The 22433-nt window shown below is 35.8% G+C and overlaps 1 protein-coding gene across 1 annotated transcript; it reads right to left on the bottom strand.

The window, feature by feature from the left end:
• Positions 1 to 105: 105 nt before the first annotated feature.
• Positions 106 to 18957, bottom strand: LRRC72 (leucine rich repeat containing 72). The gene is made up of 9 exons (XM_062567789.1): positions 18713 to 18957; positions 17569 to 17642; positions 14546 to 14615; positions 11642 to 11723; positions 9870 to 9983; positions 5588 to 5677; positions 3359 to 3523; positions 2046 to 2073; positions 106 to 421 (listed from the first exon to the last, which is right to left on the bottom strand). The coding sequence occupies exons 1-9, from the start codon at positions 18743 to 18745 to the stop codon at positions 256 to 258; spliced, it is 822 nt and encodes a 273-aa protein (XP_062423773.1). The 5' UTR covers positions 18746 to 18957; the 3' UTR covers positions 106 to 255.
• Positions 18958 to 22433: the final 3476 nt, after the last annotated feature.

Below are 22433 nucleotides of genomic sequence, written 5' to 3'. Positions count from 1 at the left end.
TGATAAGAACTGTATTTCAAGCAACTTTATTATGTTGCCACCATTTATCATTTGTTTTCTTACTTTCTTAACTCTGCATATTATATATCAGAAAACACAAGGAATGTTACACTTTATTTTTTTTTTTTTTGGCTGGCAGTTCATTTAATTGGATGCAAGCTTTCGTGTACATGTATTGCATAGATATTTACTCATATAACAGGTTTCTATCCACTCCAGATGGACGAATAAATTTTTTCTTGAGGAAGAAAACACTTATCTAAATTTCACTGTCAGCTTTTCATGGGGCTCTTCTGCTTTGTTTTCAAGTCGTCTTTCTTGACAGGTAGATACTTTATTCCAGTCAACAAAGGAAAATTCCATTACAGATCTTGTCATTGCCCTTAGAAAAACAGCATCTGCGGGGTTCTCAAATGGAATTCTGCAAAAAGAATGTAAATTACTTGAATATTTCCATACTACTGTAGAGCTAATTTACTATAAGTATTCTATGTAGAAAGTAAAGCTAGAAATCATAAACTTAGTTTCAATTTTTTTGAAGTTTTCCTTTGTTTCACTCTTACTCAATTTAAGAAAGAAAAACAAAATCAGAAGAAGAGCAGAATCATAGTACTTGAAGGAAAAAAAATCTTTAATCATGCCAGAAACTGTTTAAAATGCGTTTTACAAGACTTAAAAATATTATTTTGTAAAAAGATGGTATGTTAGCCGTTTTTATTGCTTATTTTTCACAAAAATTGTTAATGTTGTACACAGTGATTACATATTTCTATAAAACTGGCATAAAGAAATATATCATTGTTATAATAGGAACTTTAACTTTGAATGTCCTGGTTTTTAGAAGTATTTAATGGAAATCACAAAACTAACTGCAAAATTTGTTTCAATGTGGAACTTCTAAATAGTCACCATGCAAATATTCCTTTTGCAAGCTCTGAATCCATAACTCTGTGAGCTTGTGTGGTTCGTGTGTCCTGCTATAGCTGCAGTTTGGGAAAGAAAGTGGTAGGCTTACATCAATGCAGAACTGATACACTTCAGGTTAGACTGAAAACTTTTAACTCAGATACAGTACAACCTGAATTTAAAAGAACTTATTTCATAAAGGTATATAAACCTGCACCTAGCATAATATGAATATTTTCACTAAGTATAATATACTTCCAGTACTTACACCTTGTCACATGCTCAGGTACCTTGCAAAGCCTAAGTATCTACATACAAAATGGAAAAGAAGCTGTACACCTGTTGTATCAATAGCTAACGCCACTGAGAGTAAGCTAGAATTAATTTTTAATCATGAATTAGCCTGACTGTAAAGAGCTGTACTGAAAGTAACTTTATAAAATCAAAGTGTTAAAGGAAATCATCACACATAAGTTTTTATTACATCTTTGAAGTCTAAAAATATTTTTATATGTAAAGTTAGAAAGTAAAAATAAGCCTGATATCTTAAGTTTGTACGTCTTACAAAGATTGCATCTGAAAATGTTCTGCTGAACTAAAATGCAACCTTTAGTCTTCCTCAATCCTGCCAGAGATAATAAAATTCTATATTTATTTCTATGATTTTAAAACCTAACAGAATGAAAGTAACATCAACTATGGACTTAGAAGTTTCATGCTACAGGTCAGTAATATTTTCAGGGAGGGTATGTATTCCTGAACAGTCAGTAAAAAGATGCTTCTTCCACAATACAGAACAATTATTCTGATGCTCCCCCTACTTAAAGCATTCTTTTTCTACTAATCAGTACTTCGGCTAATGAAAGAAATGAAAGAAACAGCATTTTCTAACCACTTCCAGATGAGGAACATCCTTCAACATTAAGTGTTTTTTAAGACAGCAATAGATAGGTTGTCTCATGAGAACAGTATAGTGTTGCAACTATGTGCAATACAAAAGACAAAATATTTTTCAAAAAGTCAGCGTTACTATTTTTTTTTCTCCTAGTTAAGGGGTAGGGGGTTAGGTAAAGGAAGAGGAAATTAAGTAAATGCTGGTGAAATGCAAAAGCGACAAAAAAGATCCAAAATTTACTTACTTATTTGTGTGATTTCCAAATGTACAACCTATAAAGAAGTTCAAATTAAGACACTGATTAATGTTTGTACAGCTTTTTTGATTAGCTAAGACTTAGAATCTTGATACTAACTTACTTGTTCAAATGAACAGAAAAATTGTAGATGATTAGAAGGTCATTTTTCATTAAATTACTATAGAAACAAAGATCTTCTTTGAAAAGGTTATTGCACCAATTATGAAAAATTTCTTGCAACTGTTTATGTAGTTCTTGTATTTTATTTTCCCTAGACAAATGTTTCCATATTTTTTGTCACAGAAAAATGATGTCTGTAGTCTAAATGTGTGCATGAATGCCTGGTAGAGGTAAACTATATACGTATTTTGATAGTTATCAACAAGAAAAAAATATTAAATATAACTAAAGTATCCTTTTTACCAGCCTTTCCAAAATTATTGTTAAATACACTGCTCCTAAGATGATTATTGTGAAATGTACAATGAAAAGCCTTTTCAGTCACTTCACTAAAATGTCCAAAACCCATCTACACTGCCTGTTTAAAATGCTACCATTTCAGTCATTCTATGACTGAAAAACAGCTATGAAAAACAGCTTTGTTTTTCTTATCTTTAAAACATCATCAAAGCAGATGAGACTGGGTGAAATGTCAAGGTTTTTCTGTATTGTCATGATACTAGTCACAAGGTTATAGACAGTATCCACCCGCTTTCTTGCGTCAGGACCACGCTGTGTTACAGATGTGAATGTTTTTAGAACTCTATAAATTAAATTACATTATAAGAAGCCCTAAAGCAAAATGCTACTATCAAACTTTATTAAAAATATTCTTCAGCCTGGAAAGTATAAAGAGGAATCTGTTCACAACACTAGGCAAGATATACAAATTTTACAACACTGTTTAGAAGAAAAGCTTTTCTTTAGGAGATTAGTTTATAAAAGCACTAGAGGGCACCAAAATTCTATGATGCTAGTCTGTCTGAAATAGACACTATTTCAGAGTTTGCTGAAATATTTTTATTTAAATAAAAGAGCAAAAAATTAAACACAAGAATATATTTTGAAAAAAAAATCTGTTTGTTCAGCTCTCTTTAAAAACAACTCTTGTAGCTACAGGGAATGACTAGAACTTATTTGCCATAATACAGTTTTAGGAAAAAGGTTTCATTTATTGGCTGTTGCTACTACTACTTACTCTAAATATGAAGCAGTTTTGTTGAGTTTCTAATGCACTTATTTTTTATTACTAAGCTAATAACTTTTACCAGGTGAATGAAAATTACCACTTCTAGTTTGAACCACTCTATTATAAATACCTGAAGGTATCATCAATCTTCTGGCTGGCTGGGTGCATCTGTTAGATCCTGTTTTAGTCACCAGTGGTGTATTTAGCCTCTTTCCAAAAGCTATTGAGTGCACAACACAAGATCTTTCATGGTTGTAGACATGCAGTGCTGACTCCCTTTCTCTTTGTGTAACTGCTATAAAAAGAGATATAATAATTTTATTTTTTTCCACCAACTTCACAGTTTGTTATTAATCATCTGTTTGCATGCAGAAGGTGATTCACTTTTTTTGTGCAGTTTTATAATGACGAGGAGGTAAATCTGCATAATTCCACAATGATTCAGAATGGAAACATGGAGTGATACCTCCTCTGGTTTAAGAGTGAAGTCCTGTCCAGTAAAATAAACTTTTTCTTTTGGCTGCAATAGGATCAGAAGTTTTAAATGAAGAAACTAGAAACCAAGACTCTTCATGCAATTTAAAGGAGATCTATTACAGAATGGAGTAAAGACTCCTATATTTTTGTATGCAGAGTAAATCTCGTTCAAGGTCAATTCAATTTCCACTGCTTAATTACAGAGAAAACTGTAGGAGTGCAATCAAAATAAAAGTTTCTTATTTTCCTTTTTTGCACCTGGATTCAAAAATAACTTCAAACAAAGAGTTTGCGACTGTAAGTCAAACAGGAGATTTTTGACACTGTTAATGTGACCTGCATATTAATCTAGTACTGCAGACATGAAATAAAAGCGAGCTAAAGGATTAGAACCAATAACTTTGGCAGTAGCATTCTAAATTCACGTTTTTTTTTAAATCATGGTATCTAGGGGACCAATTAGAAAGGAACTGCAGTAGTCACGCCTGCAGGTAACAGAAGTGTGAGCATGTGTCCTGTGTAAAGGAGACAGCCAGGACTATACTGGGGTAGCATTCCACAGATGGTGAAGCAGCTTTGTAGTGCTAGAGAAATAGTTCACTAAATGGAAGTTAAGAGTACAACTTGATACAAATTAATGCCTAAAGTTTTAATCTGGGGCTGATTATAATATAACCGTATTTAAAAGACTAAGTTCAGGAAAATTTATGGAAATATTTCTAGACCTGTAAATGTAAAAAATTTTTTTTCAGCAGATTAACCTTCAGTCATCTCTCTCTAACCAAAAAAAAAAAAAAAAAAATCACAAGGAAAATAGTCTGATAGAAATGCTAATAATGCTAGTAAGGGTAGAGTACCCGAGGGAATACTCAAGAGAGTGGAGGTACACCAGAGAGGCACTACACTTGTCCATACACAAAGTACACGCCTGGGCCAATGGCCACGCGGTCGGATCTCGCAGCTCCTCGTACAGGGTGGCCTGTGCCGCAGCTGCTCTTCCCGGCAGGAGCAGGGCCCCTTCCAGCACCTGCTCCCAGCCTGCGGTAGCCTTTCTCCATCCAGCGCCAGATCCTCCCCTGGGCCTTTCTCCTCCCCCACGCCCTGAGCCTTCCCCTGGGAAAAAAAAGTTTCCAGGAGGACTTTGTTTCTCCTCACTCTTTTCCCATGAGATATAGCTAGGATAACAATCTCAGTACCTTTATCAGTGCTGCCCAGTAATGTGCTGTCCACCTGCATATAACATAGCACTTCAAACACCAAAGACAAAATCACCAAAGCTGATTTTCAGGCTCCAGTGTGGTTATGCTTATTGATTGGATGATTTATCCTCTGGCTATTATGAAAATGATTTTTTTTTTCTGTAGTTTTTACAGCGGAGAAGTTGTGAAATATTTCCTAATGATTTATGAAGTTTTGTATTTGACAACTTGATCAGCATGGACATTATCAAGAAATGTGCATATACTTACTTAAATTGTACAAAAACATGTAAACATCTGAGCACATTATCTGTGGTAAGTTTACTTACTTAGATAAGTAAACAGGTTCACTCACGTGAATACATCAATACGAATGCAAAATCATAGGAAACATATTTCTGAGCACAGGCTTTAATCTCTCTTACCTAAAACTATATTGACTATAAGACAAATACACACAATTTAAATAGAAAAAGAGAGAAACCATTCCAAGTAAACTGTTTATGTCATACAGACTCTACCTACATGACAAACAATAGAGCAAAGAACAGGTACCAGTTCATTAGATCATTTGCCACATCAGCAAGTGCAAGTGTAAGAACAGACAGGATTAAAAGTCACCTATTTTTCCACACTGATTAGAAAATGTCAACAGTTTGTGAAAAGAGGAAAGCAATCCTTACGTTTCCTGTCAAGGAGCTGTACTGAAGGAAGGAAGTATATCACATAAAGCCGGTAGCCTGGATCTTGTGCCAGAGGGTTATGGAATAGGTCTGCAAAGTTTATTAAAAAAAATCTATCTTAGCAAGACTGAAAAATCAAAGATCACTGGTAGTCAAAGATTTTGTACTAAATACTATTAAATTCAAAATATTTTCATATAGGTAAACAAAGCACAGTGTCTTTACACATGCAGAATTCCTCAACTAAACACGGACTGCAAGAATTGGTTATTGCAGTTTGTAAAATACCAGAGGCAAGACTTGAGTAAAAGTGCCATCTTTCTTACACTCTGAAACTTTGAAGTGGCCTTTATATTTTGTAGGGGGAGAGAGGTACTAAAACCAGATGAGCTTTTGGACACCTAACGCTTTATCAGAGCTGATATGAAGCTTTTATTCTGTAGACACAATATAAAACATAAATACTCAGTTTTCTGGTATTTTGACAAATGATGAATTTGAAGACTCCAGAAATTTATCTCACTATAGATTATAGTAAAGTATTTGAAAGGGCCTAAGGTTCCTTGAACTAGGGTCCTACTAACTTTCAGTGGGACCCGCAGTGCTACGTTCCAAAGGCCTCTTAGCAGCTTGACTAGAATGCTTACATTAAAGTTCACAATTATCTGAATAACCAAACTTTTGCAACACAGAGAAGATGTCAATCCTGTGTTGCTGCTTTGCCAGGAGATATGTAATGTTTGCTTTGATTAAATGCCAGTTCAGTTCGGTTCATGTGAATGATATGAGAGGTCGATTAAAATAGAGACTGGCCTATTCCTGGATCTGTGAACAGACAGCCAAAGTGCACTTACGTTTTTCTAAATTAAATCATAAAATCATTGAATCATAAAGCTATTTTTCTCCTTAAATGAGTGTCTTCTTGGACACCAAAGAAAAAAGAATTAGGAGGCTGCTACTTGGAGATTACAGAAATCTTTACAGAAAGAAAATCTCCATAAATTAGTAATTTTGACAATCTTTATTAAGGTCTAAGGTGACTTGTTGAAGAGTGGTTGTGGCTAATGTTTGCTCTAGGCAACAAATCCTTTGTTACATATAATTTCAGCAATTAAGGAGGGAAAGGGAGAAAGATGACATTACAGAAGCAAAGAGGGACTCTGATATTCCAGAGATCCTGAGAGAAGAAAAAATCTGGAGATATTCTAAACAGATTAAAAAGCTGCAAGACATCATTCCCTGTTCTTCAGGATAGGGACGACTGCCAAAGAAGGTTCATTTGTTTGATGCTACTGACCAGTTATTTTGAGAGCTCAGTAAGTCCAGAATGGGCATTTGGTATCTTCTATGTAGAAAATGCCTGTTGATGTATTCAGAGGGGAATTTAACAAAATATCTCAATTCTTCTATGAATTTTCCAAAAGGCCATTCATTATATTTAGAAGTATTAAGTGAGCCACAAGGTGGCAGTAAAAGAAAGTTTCTTTTTTACTGATGAGTACAGCAATGCATACTTTTCTAGAAAGTGTTAATCTGAAATACTAATTATATATCTGATAAGTCTGCTCTTGAGTCAAGAAACTATGTGCTAGAATTCAAGAGAGAAAAAAAATGCTTCAGAAAGAAGACTAAGAGCAGGTAAGGTTGGCATTTCAAGCAGTACTGGTATAGAATGAAGATTCTTGTCAAGAAAGATTTTTCCAAGGCATAGGAGTCAATACTAAGCACTTTTGAGCCTGGATATTACCTGGAGCACATCCCTGCTCAGCAACACTCTGATTTGTGGTTTTGTTTTAGAGTATATGAGTTTTTTAACTTCTGGTTCTTAAAGTAAATCCAATCACTGTATGGATCAAGATGGTCTTATTTTACAAAACATCTGGGATCAATCCTTGGTTCCACAATCTGCTTTCTAGTGAAAGTCATTTAATTTTACTTCTACAAATTAGGTATAATGCTTTCTTTCTCCACTTTTCTCTGTTTTCTCAATTCAGAATGTAGGAAAATAGTGTGCTTATCCCACATGGGGCAGAAAGGAACTATTGTGATAGAAACACAGTGCAGAGCAAAAAAAGGTTTCCAAGGAGTACAGCAAGGTTTTATCACTTGTGGATAATAAATCAGTTGAGGTTATTTACAGAGTACATAACAAAAATCTTGCTTTCCAAAAGGCAAATGTGAGCACAAAGTGAGCCCATAAAGAAAACCTCTCTATCTCCCAAAAGTCTGCAGTTGCAAGTAACTCATCCAGTAAATCTTTAGAAGATGAGCGTCTTCCACAATGGATGGTGTTATGCTCCAAATCTGATGCAAGGCAATGACTAAATATCACAAGAGAGCCTTAAGGAAGTGCAACATTTTGGCAGCTGGATGTTAGTTCCGAAGTGAACAATCATGGCATATTAGAATGCCCAATCTTTAGTAGTTCTAATGCTCACAAGAGTTATTCAATAATGAACAGATCTCTGCATCCAGAGATCTGTTGAAGGTTAACAAAGACTTTTGTTCGTTGGACTGTCCAGCAATAAAATAGTATACTACCTTGCAACAATAATAACCCTCCCATTCCTAAAATAATTTTTATTTTATAAAGGTGAACTATGGGCACAGGCCTTCTCAAAGCTACACAGCATAAATTCTGCACCCATTTTGCATTTCTGAATATTGCAAATAGATATGGTAATGCTTAAATATCTATTTTGAAATGTATTTTGCTCATTTACTGCTGTCATTTGCTTCAAATATGATAATAAATTTTATTAAATAATAAATTTGCTAATTTGGAACCTCCTTATCAAGAATTTTCTTTAAAACAAACATATTGCCATTTTTTTCATAACTTTAAAGTTCAGCAAGGAATTACTGTAAAGCATACTATGTTTCCTCCACTGATTAGCATTTACTCTCATATTCCTGAACTGAAGATTTTTTTATCAATGCAGATTAACATGTTCCACATATTCTTTTTCATAGTTCTCTCAGATACTTACTTTTCTATGATGATGGCCATCCAATATGCATCCCATTTTCACTATGTCTTTGTGACTGCCATACATAATAACTCAACAGCACTTTAACTATCTGCTGTTTCTCTTTATTTCCCACAGATAGTTGCAAGAAGCACAACAAACTGCCTGTGCTTGTTGAAGCTCCTTGCTAATTGGTAGAGCTATAACATTAAATTCAAGTGACAGCACTATTCATACATAGGATGTCTGTCCAGACTTTTCCTAATCACTTCAAACAACTGCAATTTTAAATAGTCTATTTTTAAATCTTGCACAGAATGAAAAAACTTACACATAATGAAAAAACTTACAATAATATGATTGGCATGTTGTCCTCCTAAACACTTGATTTGTTTTTGAATTTTTGGCGTAGTTTCAAATTCAATTAAAAATATACTTTTCAAGCCATATTTTCCTTTCCTGCCATGAGATATTCGGTTTTGAATGCATAAGGTATGGCTTGATGATGTTCACCTCCATTAATTATGTTCCTAAGACATAAAATTAGTTTCCTGTTTTCTCAAAGTTCTAAGAGTTTGGTATGATCTATGATGACATTTTTTTAGGAACCATTGAAAAAGACTGCTTATACTTTCGCTTTCAGCAAGTTAATAGCATATAATTCTACTTCCCTGGAGGCTATTTCTTACATTGCAACTTCATGGCGCCAGCACTGTCTTGTACAGTGTAATTTGAAATATCAGAGCCTATGCTACTTTCATTTCCACCAGTATATCAAAAATTATGCTAGTTAACAGTTAATATTTAATATTTAAAGTGTATATACTCTTAGACTCTAGAAATCCATCAAGTATGCCAAAAAGAGGCAGAAAATAAGTTCTGTGAGCAACAGAATTAATGAAGCCAGGAATTTGGCTTCCATGAACCTATAACCTCACTCATTCTCAACAGCAATAATACCAGTTTCTCAGCACTCTTCAGCTCTCTGATGCCCTCATTGTACTCACATGTCCCCTTAATAATATGTAGCAGTAAATTGCTTTAACTGCTTCCAAGCTACGCAACCAGCAGATTGGCTAGACAGCAGCCAGACAGCAGCAACAGTTGAACTCTTTTGGCAGTTTTTTTATCACTGGAGGTACTCTCTGTGCAATTTCCTACATCGTAAAGATTCTTCTGTCAAATTTAATTGAATTTGGTCATTAGGTTCAAAGAGTATTGGCGAATGATGTAGAAATAGGCAACAAAGATCCTGATAAGATACACTAACAAACTACTGTTCACTGTTCTGCAAAATAAAAAGATGGTATTACTTAGGGTCTGCAAGCTTATCATTCCTTTTAATTCCTCTACTGTTTTGCCCAGGTTTTTTAACTGGTTGTTGTGAAGCAGCAGAATCTGTAACGCACACAAGTGTTTCAGAGCACCTGAAATAAAATAAAAACTTATTAATTATTCTCACCATATCATCTGATTGCCTTGATTAGATACTGTTTTATAATGCTGCATTCTGAGTTTGATATTCTATTTGTCCGGCCATACCTGCCTTTTTTGTAACATGAGATCATTAAACAGCTGTTTTAGGTATCGGATTTCAACGTCCCTTTTACCTTTTCTATTCATGTCATTTGAACACATAATTCTTTTTTTTATTTCAGTTCCTTTCAATTGTCCCCATCACCCTCACTTCACCAGCATCCTCTTGCCTTCCTTCACTCCTCTTCCTCCTTTCCTTCCTTCCTCCTCCCTTTTTCCCTCTCTCCATTTTTCCTTCCTTCCTTCCTAACATATCACAGTAATTTTTGATCAGTTCCCCTTCCCTTCCTTTTGCCTCACAAAAAACACTATGTGTTTTAGAAAATAGCCCAATTTCAAATAATTATTAACATATGAAAATGTTACTCCTAAATACTGTTGTGACTGACCCAGATTACATCTTCACATCCTCACTCCACTCAAATTTAGACTGTTTCTGTAAAGTTCTTCCCATCCACATTTCTCTATCAATGATACCTGCCCTTCTGTTACCTATATTTTAGTACTTTCTACATTGTCTCCTCTTCTTTTATGTTTCTTGCCTTCAAAGATTCATTTCCCCCAAAACCTTGCAGAAATTAATCAGCACCATTTCTCCATCCCAACATTTTATAGGGACAGAGAAAGGTAAAATATTAGCATTTAAAATGTTTAAAATGCTCATTTTTTTAATATGCTATGATCTCTCCATTCACAAATATACTAGTCTGTTGCAGCCACTTTACAAGAGCAAGCAAAACTGAAATAAATGTATAAGACAATTTTTAAAGAAAAAGATGGAATTTTTAAAGAAAAACCTTGCATTAAATTTGCAGAATACTTCTGAATGTTACAAATATGAAGAAACAGCAGAATATTTATGACTATATTACAAGTGGGACAACTTATTAATTTATTGCTCTTTTATTTTATGTTATGTTTGTCAGCACTGCTACCAGTTTTTCATCACTTAAACATACATGGCTCTCAAAACGTACTTCTAATCAAATTATGGAGTACCTGCTCAGCCAGGGTACTACAAATAATCAGATGTGAGAAGAATTTTGCATATTTATTTTGAATATGAAATACAGTCACGTTGGATCAAAAATGTTTTACAATTGATTGATGTTACATTGGGATTGCACATAAAAAGACTAGCCAAAACCATCTTATATTTTCAGTTGTTTTAACGGAAGTAAAAATAAACATTCACACACAGACTTACAGCCTGTTAAAGCTGTCTACACTGTTTGTATCTGGTATGTTGATTATATTTGATATAGATCAAAATTGATAAATGATAACTATATAGTAACAGGTAATTGGCCAGCAAAATGATACTTCTTTCCCTTATACCAAGCCTAAACTTGACATTAAATATCAACTAGTTGCCCCTCAAGTATACCTGAACAAATCAAATCTCTAGGAAAATAATTAACATGTATTTTATGCATACATGGGAGGAATTTTCAACCATTAAGTCACCCTAGTCATATTTTTGAAGATTGATAAATCAAAAAGAATGTGTAGGTCTTTGCTCAATAACCTAAAAAGGGAATGTTGGTACCTGATATATCTGTGACCTCATTATTGTTGAGGTAGAGTTCTGTCAAGCAATGGTTTTTGACTAAGAAAGTCAAATCTTGGATCTGAAATGAGAGTTAGGAAAACTGTTATACGTCAGTCTAGATTTAACTTTGGAGAAGTGCAAACATGGCCTCTTTGAAAGCATTGCATTATAGGTAATTTTAAGTATTTTGGTGAAAGACTCTCTTCGTTTAAGGTATCTCTTGAGAGATTAAACTTCATTAGAAACTAATTGCTGAAACTAATTACACATGGTAAACACATATAAAATAGTCTTACATAATCTTTTCAACTACAAATTTAACATTTGTTTTGGGGAATAGATTTCACTGAAATTACTGGCCTTCAAATTTTGTTTTAGTTCTGTTCAGATTCAAAATACCTTTTTTTTATGTGAACACCCTTGCAGGATGTTTCTATATTGATTTAAGAATACTTCTAAAATATGCTAGGAATAGATACAACACCTAATTTCAAAAATTATTTCTGCACCAGCAGATCTGAATAGCACATATTTGCTCTAAATTTCCAAAAATTACATAATAAATAACAGTTACAGCAAAATTTGTCTTATGGGTATATTCCTAATCAAGAGTTATCTTCAGTCTCTATGAAATCTCAGCTCTTACTCTGAGGAGCTCCGTGCTAGTCTTGTCTTGACTTGGATGTAAAGTATATGAAATGGGATACCGAGCTGAACATTATAATAACCAAGAACTGGGAGTACTAACGATGCATTGCTATTTATCCAATAGCTTAAGTACAAGAACTGCAAACAGAATTCTGTTGCTGATACTACTTTAATTGGTATGATGCAAAGTAATTTGTTAGTGGGAAAAGGATTTCAGTCTTTGAATTGTGCCACTGACTTTAAGATAAATATGCTTTACTCCATGTACTAACAATAAATGAAAGTTGGAAGGCAGAGAATAAGGTGGAGGCTTGCCCCTTTCATACAGTTCTCTGAAATTCTAGGAGAAAAGATACTTTATAGTTCAAAACAATACCACTTAATGAGTCTTGCTGCACCTGATCAGAAAAACCTGATTCTGTGAAAAGAAAATTCTAAAAATAAAAAACAGTATTTTTCACAATCATCATTTCTTGTGCAGTATAAGACCATTATGTACCTACCTTTACCAGCGACATTTCTCTATCTTTGAGATAGAGAACTTTGAACTTCACTTCTTGGAAATAAAATTATTGTGATGCCTTTTTAAAGGAAAAAAAAAAAAAAAAAAAAAAAAAAAAAAAAACAGCTCTTCCAGGTTCAGAAAAACATGCTCCTTTTATTGGAGCATTTAGCTGAGACATCCTGTAAGAAAACCCAACAAGTCATCAGGGTTGACAGGTGACTGTAAATGACATTTCCACACAGGTTATAGAGCCTGTAGAGTTTTGTTTGTTTGTTTATTACTGCTTAAGTAGGAAAGGGAGATGCAAAAATCAGATTCATTTATCTTTTACTGATCAGCAAGTTCTTGATCATCAGGCCATTTCTTATTCTTCAGTGTCCTTTATAAATAATAGGGAAAGCCTTATCCCTGTGGTTTTAGTGCAGCCTTTTCAGTGCAGTCTCTTCATGTATCCATATTTTTACCTTTTTTGGAAACAGTTCGATAACCATAGGTCTTTCAATAAAGTCAACATAAGATGCTATGTAATTATTGTTAGCCTGGGGCAGCAGATATTCATACACTCCTAAATGATATGGAACGTAAATTTATTTTTTTTCTGCTGCTCACAGAACTACTTACTTATCTGAGCAAGAACTTCTGGTGTTCTAAGAACCTCAGTCCAATATGAAAGTCATGTAAACCATTGTACATTAAGATATTTAAGAGCAGGGTAGAAATTACTGTGTTTTATTTTTAATTATCACTGGCTACTGGTGAAAGTTTGGATTTGTTAAGGGATATAATAATGTTCGGCTACGTACGTGGAGATTTCTAAACCAGGTAACTGTATGGTCAAGTAGTTGATTTAGTGTAAAATATTATGTGCTTAGACTTGTGCCACAGATTTTTACAGAGCATTTGTCTCAAAACCCCTAGCACATAATGGGTAATATAATCTGAATTTGCACAAATGAAGAAAGTAAGGTACATGGGCTGAGTAACTGACTGGGGACCAGACAGCACATTGGAAACAGAACAGATTTTAATGTAGCTCTGAATGTCATACTCTAACCGCTGGCCTGGACATCTCTCAAATCGAACATGCTTAGGTGACATTATGGCCTGCAGGCTGACAGGAGATCCTTTCAACACCAGCATTGCAAGGTGACCTTCTGTGTACGAAGAGAAGCAAATCTCTGTGTGCGGGAGGGCGAAGAGAGGTCTCCCCTAGGCTACCAGCCTGCAATGAAACAAACTTGCACCTCCCAAAAGGGCATAACGAAACAGCCACACATCGCTTGCAGTTAGCTCCTTTCCTGAAACACGAGGAAGACCAGAAACTGTTGTAAGAATATGTTAGTCTTATCACCCCTTAGTCTGCTCCAAGAGCTGCCCACCAAAGTGATATACTTGCCATGAGTTCTGCTGGAAACTGCTATCCTAGACCTCAGATTATGTTACCAGACAATTTTTCTAAAAACCTAATTCCAAATGTACTCAATCTTTCTTTCCATTGTTACAGCACAGGTACAAAAATTCTTGAATTCTTCTTAAATTCACAAAATTTATAAATGTGATCTGAATCTAAAGGAAAACATATTATTTTATATTCTATAATGATTAATGAAATACTATGTTTATTCAAAACTGTCATCTTTAAATCAGTTAAATTTCTCAGAAATTTGAAATAATCTATTAAACTGGAAGTTATATTTTATCTTAGCAAATAATGCATCATTCTGCTTTTTAAAGGAGTGTCTTATTACCTTATTGTTATTAATCCAGAGGTACCTTAATCTATGAAACCGTGACAGACTCGGGATACTTCCTAGTCCTCTGGTGGAAGAAAACATATAACAAATTGCTTAACTTGAATGTTGCTCAATCATTTTATAAACAGTTTGTTGATAAATAACATTCTAAAAACACTAAAAAGCCACAATTCTATAGAAATTGTAGCAGAGAAAGACATAGAACAAGATGGTAGAGACACTGTAAGCATTCTAAACACAATAAACAAGTAAAAAATATGAGAATGAGTTGAATTGATGAGTAATTTTCACTATTTTTCTTCCTTATTTTTCATTGCTTTAAACAAATATTCTTGATTTTCTCTAGAACAATTACAGATGACCTTTAAATTATGTTTTTTTAAATCAACATAATAAAACTTCTCGTAGATTTGGAACATACTGCAGGACTAGTGTTAGTGTTTCAGAAGGAATTATTAGGATCAGTAAGTATTAACGTCACATCATCAGCCTAAACTCATCTGTGTATGTTCCAGCTAGGAAGCCTAATCTCCGGTTTCCCATGTTATTCTTTTCAGACACTCTCCAGACATAGGACAAAGCAACGGTGGACACCTTTTCTGATCTTGCATTAAAAAAAAAAAAAAAAAAAAAAAAAAAAAAAAAAAAAAAGCTATTGAGAGCAATCCACACAAAGCTAAGTGCTGTAGTTTCATTCTATATTTCTGGAAACTAGATAATCCAGTGCTGCTTCTTTGCTAAACTGATTACTAGGTTTCCTCAAATAATCCCTAAAAACTAACCCTACAAATTTATTTATGCGCTTGTTTATATTGTCACAAGTAACCAGAACTATATTACTCAAGTTAGCAAAGATAAGGACATGAATGTTGATAGGACATTGCTCTTACTGACCATTTTCTAATTCTTTTGTCAAGTTTTACCTGTATGCCCTCGAACAATTTTTCAGACTATGAAACTTAAATTTCCTCATATTCTTTGTCATTGCCATTTTATTTGTATTTTACAGGGTTAAATTTAAATTCTCTTCACTCCCTCCTTAGTAATATTCTCACTTTGACTGTCTCCCAGCCTTGATCTGCTTTTTTTCTTTCTTTTTTTTTTTTTTTTTTCCTGGTATTAGGACACTTAATTGCCCCAGGTAGAGAGTAATTCCTTTAACATATTAAAAGAGCCTGTCCATTTCTGTATGCCTTCTACACTTTGTGTGTCTCTTACAAACTGATGCCTCCAGGACCCTTTTCCCACCTACTGCTAAGTTAATCAGTTTCCCTAGGATGACAACTTTCAGTATCCAAAAGTAATTTTTTCATGTCCCTTTAATAGCAACGGTTTAAAAATATAATTTAATTCTATCTATTTGGACTGACTTTAATTATTAAATATTTTTCACTTTCTCCTTCATTTAGCCAGCAGAAAATTATGGCAAATCAACAGTAAGGAGACATGCTCCGAGACTGAGATTGGCTGAGGTTCAAGGTTTGTATAAATTGGTATAGAATAAAAGAATTCAGTTCTCCCCAATCATCAAAGCAGCCAGCTTGCATCACCTTTCTCAAAGTGACTTCATGGGAAGATAGATCACTTCTATTATCTGCCATCTGATCAGATCTTTTTATTCCACGCCAAAAAGAATTCCAGCGCCAGTGAAGGCACTCACTTAAGCATTTAAAATCAGAAAATCTGCCTATTAAGATTGCATATGCAGCTTTGCCTCTTTTACATGCATGCATTACAATAATTTTATCATATTGTTTAAATAATATATAGATGCGTCTTTTGTTTTTTCTTTAATTTCTTTCCTTACTTAAATTTTCTGTATGTTTTCATCTTTTCAAAACAGGTATTTCAGTAATTTTGCCAGTAACTATGTGCTTTACATTTTCTTTTTCACAAATCAGCAATTCTTTTTTGGTATAAATCAGGAGATGTGTCAAAAAAATAGAGTAACTAATGGGCTGGCACGTTTAGATTTTCAAGACCACCTAATTCCTACTAAAAACAAGCTAGACAACACTGAAATCTCAACACCTTTATTTGCATTCATAGGATGTAGAAGCTTGAAAATTTTGTCTTTTGTTATATATATATGATATCAACAGTACAAACACTAGATACAGTTGTGAGCTTGCAGACAGGTATGCAACACGAATTATGCTCTGGCCAGAATCATAGAAATTCAAGGTATGCTTTTAAACAGCTTTGAAGTATGCCCTGTCACGTATCCATCCTTCTATGCTAGCCTCTCAGTATGTTCATCTTAAAACATACCATTATCAACCTAGATCACCCACAAGCTCATGAAAGCTTCAGCCTTTCTTCAGTTAGCATGGTTTCTTCCCTTCCTCTCCTTCTCACCTGCTCTCTATCTCCAGTCACTTCGTAAACTCGCAGAGATCAGCTCTCTGATCAGCATTGCCAGCCCCAAGCAAGTGCTCTCACGTGTACTCACTTCATGCTGCCCTGTTTCCTGCCAATCCTTACAGTAGAGGTGCAGGTACTTTCAAAGGCTTTAGCAAGCCGTTCTACAATTGCAGAAACAGATGTCTTCAGGGAGAACAGAAATTTGGCAGTTCTCAGACTGGGCAGGTCCTGTGTTTTTTTTGTTTGCCTTCCTGATACTCTTTCCGCTCAGCTTTCCAAGCCAGTTAGAACAGGCAGAGATCAGCCCATTAAACCTGACTTCTCCACTCTCTTAGGTAGACATTCATGCAAAACTGCTACGAACTTGCAGACCCTCAAGCAATTCTGGGTTGCTAGAGGAGGACTGTATACCTAGGGCTGAGGCAGTCAACCACATAACTGTGAGTATAGTTTAGCTATACATGTCAGCATATCTTCTCCATTTCTTCTTACACAACATGTATGTACTAGGTATAAATATGAATTATTAGGAATAAATATGATTTTCACATATAAATGATGTTCAGAGACTACACATAGTACTATGAAAGGTTACCATATACTACGTGTTCTAGTTTTAGTAGAAGCCAAACATAGAAACATATTTTACTTACTGTCCCGCCAGATACAATACTAAGACATCCACATTCCTCTTAAAGCCACAGATCTTCAGGTGTTTTTCTACTGCCTGACAGTATATGGTACATGTGTGAGCATAATATACTGTATAATTACATATTCATTACAATTAAACATGCATATTCAACAAACACCTATATTAATATACATGTCAAAATTAATATATTCACCACAGTACCTTGCAAACAAAGTACAGTCTAAGACAGAGGTGCAGTGATACCAAATTAACAATTTCTATTTTAAATTGATGAAAATACTCCAACAATTATGTTAGGCTTACTCTAGTTTTCTTTTCCTGTGAGAATCGTGGTTCATAGATACGAGGGCAAAAAGGCATGTATGCTGACTGGGCTTCTCACTTACGTCAACCAACCCCAGTGATCAACTGGGAAAACTGCTTATCTTACATTTATGGATATGGAATTTATCAATCACTGTTTCTTGATGAAAGGTGTAACATCTACCAGAATACTCAACATCCTCCAGATCACCCTTGCTTAAAACATGAAAGTGATACAATTTTGCAAGACCAAAATGGTTCAGAAGTACTGACAGGTATGTTCAGAGGAGCCTGCCTTGGCCGCACAGACTCCAGACTGTTCTGGACTTACTGAACATACGTAAATACCTTTGGGTGCACTTGCAAGTGGTTTGGACAGGCAGTGCTTTCCCAACACGGCAAGCAATGCTCTTGTGGGACCTGTACCATGCGCCGGCCGTTTATTCACCACAGCTGACGTCTGGGTGGGGGCTGTTTGCCACAACCTCACCAGCACTGTCAGGTAGGTGAAAATCCTGAACAAGTGGTCACGTTTTTCTTTCCACTGGGACAAAATTTGCAGATAGGAAAAGAAATGCTATTTGGAGGAAAACAGCTGTATGGGAATGCCAGGAATGTCAGCTTCCGTACTGGGGGATTTTGTGGAACGAAAGCAGCTGCTAGGTGTATAGATGGGAACTGTGCACCTACTTTAAAAACAGACACCCCGGTGACAGCATTCGACAGCTATGCTTAAGAGAAAGGCTTCTATTCCCAGACTTTTATTTCTCAGACTTGCCTCAGGGCCCGGCCCGGCTCACAGCGGGGGCGGCCGAGGGGAGACGCGCGGGCCCGCTCACCTGCGCACCGGCGCTGTCGGCCGCGGCCGCCATTTTAGAGTGTGGTTCCTAGGCGACAGGGCGGCTGGGGGTGCTCGCAGCATGGCGGGGAAGGGGCGGGGAGCGCCCGGCTGCGGGCCGGGGCGAGCCGGGGGGAGGCCGATGGGGCCGGCGTGAGTCACTGAGAACTGTGGGGCGCCGGTGGCAGAGTCGGAGCCGGCCGGCCCGGCCTCAGCAGGGCAGCGGGCTGGAGGCGCCCGGGTGCCGCCGTGTCCCTGTGTGCGGCCTCGGGAAGGGCACTGCGGAAAGTCCCTTCACCTCCGGGAAGTCCCCTGGGTCTGGATCATTTGCGATCCTGAAAGCAGGCTTTGTTTTCCACTTCCCTGGTTTCAAGCACAAATCCTCAGTATGTGTGTGTCGCTTATCAGGAAAATACTTGTGAGCTTTAAGTTGCAGCTAATTTGCCCCATTACGTATATACCTGCTTGCAACTTGCAAACCACCTTTGTGCCTGAGCAGATGCGGTCCGTCTCCGTTCCCGAGACCGTGCCCGCTGCTGTGAAAACACATTTGGTTGGGCTTGATTGTAAAGCAACACAGAATATTTATGACATCCACGTGTACAAGCAACTGCTGCCATGTTATTTTTATAACCACTTTATTACATGGCACAAGCTGAAAAATAGAAAAAGGCATTGCCAATGCGTGTATGTGTACGTGGGACAATAGAAAACGTTTGATCAAGCTACAGCAAAAACACATCTGAAAACTTGGAGCTTTATTTAGAATTCAGTTTACATAGGGTATTTGAGTTAGCAGAAATAGCCATTATAAATTATGTGCAACTGGATATATAAAGAGTAAGAATTTTTGTGCAAATATATGAATAAGCTGCCCCTCATGGAATTAATTACGTGCATGCCTCTGCTTGTTCAGACCGCTGCAACTAGATGTAGTGTGTACGATGGAGGAATGGAGCTACAGTACAAGTATTATATTGCAGATACCTAATTTTTATAGAGCAGTTGTGTGGGTGGCTTCCATTTCAGCTAGGTAGCTTTAAACAAATGGAAATCTCAGGTAAGAAAAACTAGACTTAAAAGTGTAAAAATGACAACAGAAATGTCTTTAATCACTTATTCAAGCTTTTAAAAATACCTCTAGGGTATTAAAAATATAAAAAGAGGAAATACACCTGAGAAGAAGAAGAAACTGGTACACAGATACATACTTGCTCATTTTCGATCTGAGTAATGTGTTTTCACTCAACAGGATAAAGCTATCATTGTAGAATTTTGAAAGGTGAGATGGTTAATTAAAGTCAGCTTTAATAATGTAATTGTCTTACTGAGTAGTAGGATTACCAAATTTACTTGTCATATATGTTAATTTAAAGTATGGGGAGAGAGAGAGAGAGAGAGAGAGAGAGAGATCACCTCTAGAAGATTACTTTGTCCCATTCTAACGCAGAGGTGTGACATACCTGGGCTGAGCTGTTTTTCTGAGGTGCCTATTTCTATTAATAATTGGTAACTACTAACTTCTGAATACCTAAACATAGACTTTAAAATAAAATTAATCAATTTTCTCTTCTGGATCTGGATGTTGACAAAATCTCCACTGAGCTGGATGCGAAATAACAGTTTTTGTACTCAAACTGAACAATCAGCACACTTTAGACAGACTATGTATAATCCTTTTGCAAAATACATAAGCTATTTAATCTTATTCTTAGATTGTTGTACATAAGTGAGGTAAATGATCACTTGCACTTCTGGAAATTTAGAGTAATGACTTACAAGTTTTCCAGAAAGTCCTCATTATACTTGTGTGCTAAAAATATTTTCTTATAACATGTAAGAATATAGGATATATTGTTGTTAACAGGGCAGTGTGATCTCATAACACAGTATATGATCACAGAATATGAAAACAGGGGAAACCCTAGATCTTCCCTTTCACTGACAAAGGTGGCAGGACACTAGAAGAGATTCTTCATTTTGTAAACCACTAAAGAATCTCAGGTCCTTGGAGTGGTTCATCTGATCCACAGAGTAACACCTTTTACTCCCTGAGATATTACATCCTAGTACATTTAAATATGTCCATGCTTTAACCTCAGAATACGCTGACTATAATGGGGATTGCCATTATATTACTTTAGAGACCACATTTTAGAAACATTTGCTTTGCATAATAAAATGCAGGTTAAACCTGGTTCAATACATAATCTATCACTGTCCACATTGCTAAACCCATGTACATGGGCTTGGATGCCCTCTAGTCCAGGTCTAAAATTCATTATCCTCTTTTAGGAAACTGTGGTGGGAAGAGTTTTATCACAGCTTTATTAGCAACATAACAGTCATCCCAGGAACAGAAGAGGAAAAAGTTTGTAACAGAGCTGCTCAGCCAGTTTCAAAGGCTACTTCCAACAAACACAGAAGTGAGCAAGAATGTCTTGGAATGCTGTCCCTCCTCCTAAGACAGCCTCCTGGAGCTGTGGAGCTGCTCAGTGCTGTCCGTAACCTGGCTCTGAAGGAGAGAAGAGGGGAGGAGAGGTTTGGACGCAAATTTCAGCCTTAGCTGCAAAACAGTGCTGCTAATTTCCAGCTGAGATCCTTGATTTGCTCATCAGGGTGTTTGCACCAGTGTCATGTTGTAATCTCAATGCATTTGGGGCTAGTCTTACTGTAACAAAACATAGGCTAGACATAGCCTAATTAGCCTGCAAGAGAGGGCCCCAAATGTTCATTTAAAATAGCTATGGAAGTATATTGATTTTTCTTTTCCCATGTATAGTATTATTTAATTCTGCTAGCATCCACAGTATGTTAGGTATCCTCTTAACAAAGAAAAGACAAAAGTTCTTTCTGGAGATGACACTAACTAAACCAGAAATCCTATAGAAATTTATCTTTTTTTGTTTCATCAGCCATCTTTTCTGCAGTAGAAATAATCATCTTGGTGCTGTTCCTTAGGAAAGGCCGATGCATCAGTGCAACTGTTTCTACCTACATCTATATCTCAAGCTTTATTTGGATTCCTATAAAACTAAGTGTTACACATTGGAAAAATTTCTAGAAATAGGACAGCAAAATAATGCAATATGTAGTCTTTATGGAAATTCTACTACCTCCCTGAGACATAGTCTAATGAAATTGTTAATAGAAACAGGAAAATAATTAGAGCACCTTACACCATTCATCCTCATTTCTCTCTTACAAATAAAATATCAGTCTTTCAGTCACATTCTCATATGTATTTATCATCATTTCTATTTTATATTTCAGCTTACATATTCTAAATATTATTCTGTATGCTGATATGCACAGCAAAGATGCAAGTTTGTTGAGCTTAAGTGTTATCTAAATTCTACTCAATGTGCAGTTATTATTTTGTGATGGTAGGAATCAATTGGATCAATGAAACAGCCAGTATCTTATGCCTCTACTTGAGCTTAATTATTTATCCAGATACGAAATAATGCGACCAGCCTGTTTTTTTCATGTAAATTGTTCCTGTTAATATGCTGTACTCACTAAAATGACCTTGTCATGTATTTTAGCTTAAACTGCTAATGAGGTTAGTCCAGCAAGTGGTAGACAGTTATTAGGTGATGGGGTAAATCATTCAACCATTTTTCACTCTATTTGACTTTCACACTGATTTTGATAAGGAGTTTTCTGAAAATCTGATAGCATAATGGGTACTTGAAACTTATTCCATTGCTCAATAGCTG

Source organism: Rhea pennata, chromosome 2 (genome assembly GCF_028389875.1).
Source record: "Rhea pennata isolate bPtePen1 chromosome 2, bPtePen1.pri, whole genome shotgun sequence".
In the NCBI taxonomy this organism is placed as follows: Eukaryota; Metazoa; Chordata; class Aves; order Rheiformes; family Rheidae; genus Rhea; species Rhea pennata.
The sequence above is the reverse complement of the archived record's forward strand: the minus strand, read 5'-3'. Positions and strand labels throughout refer to the sequence as shown.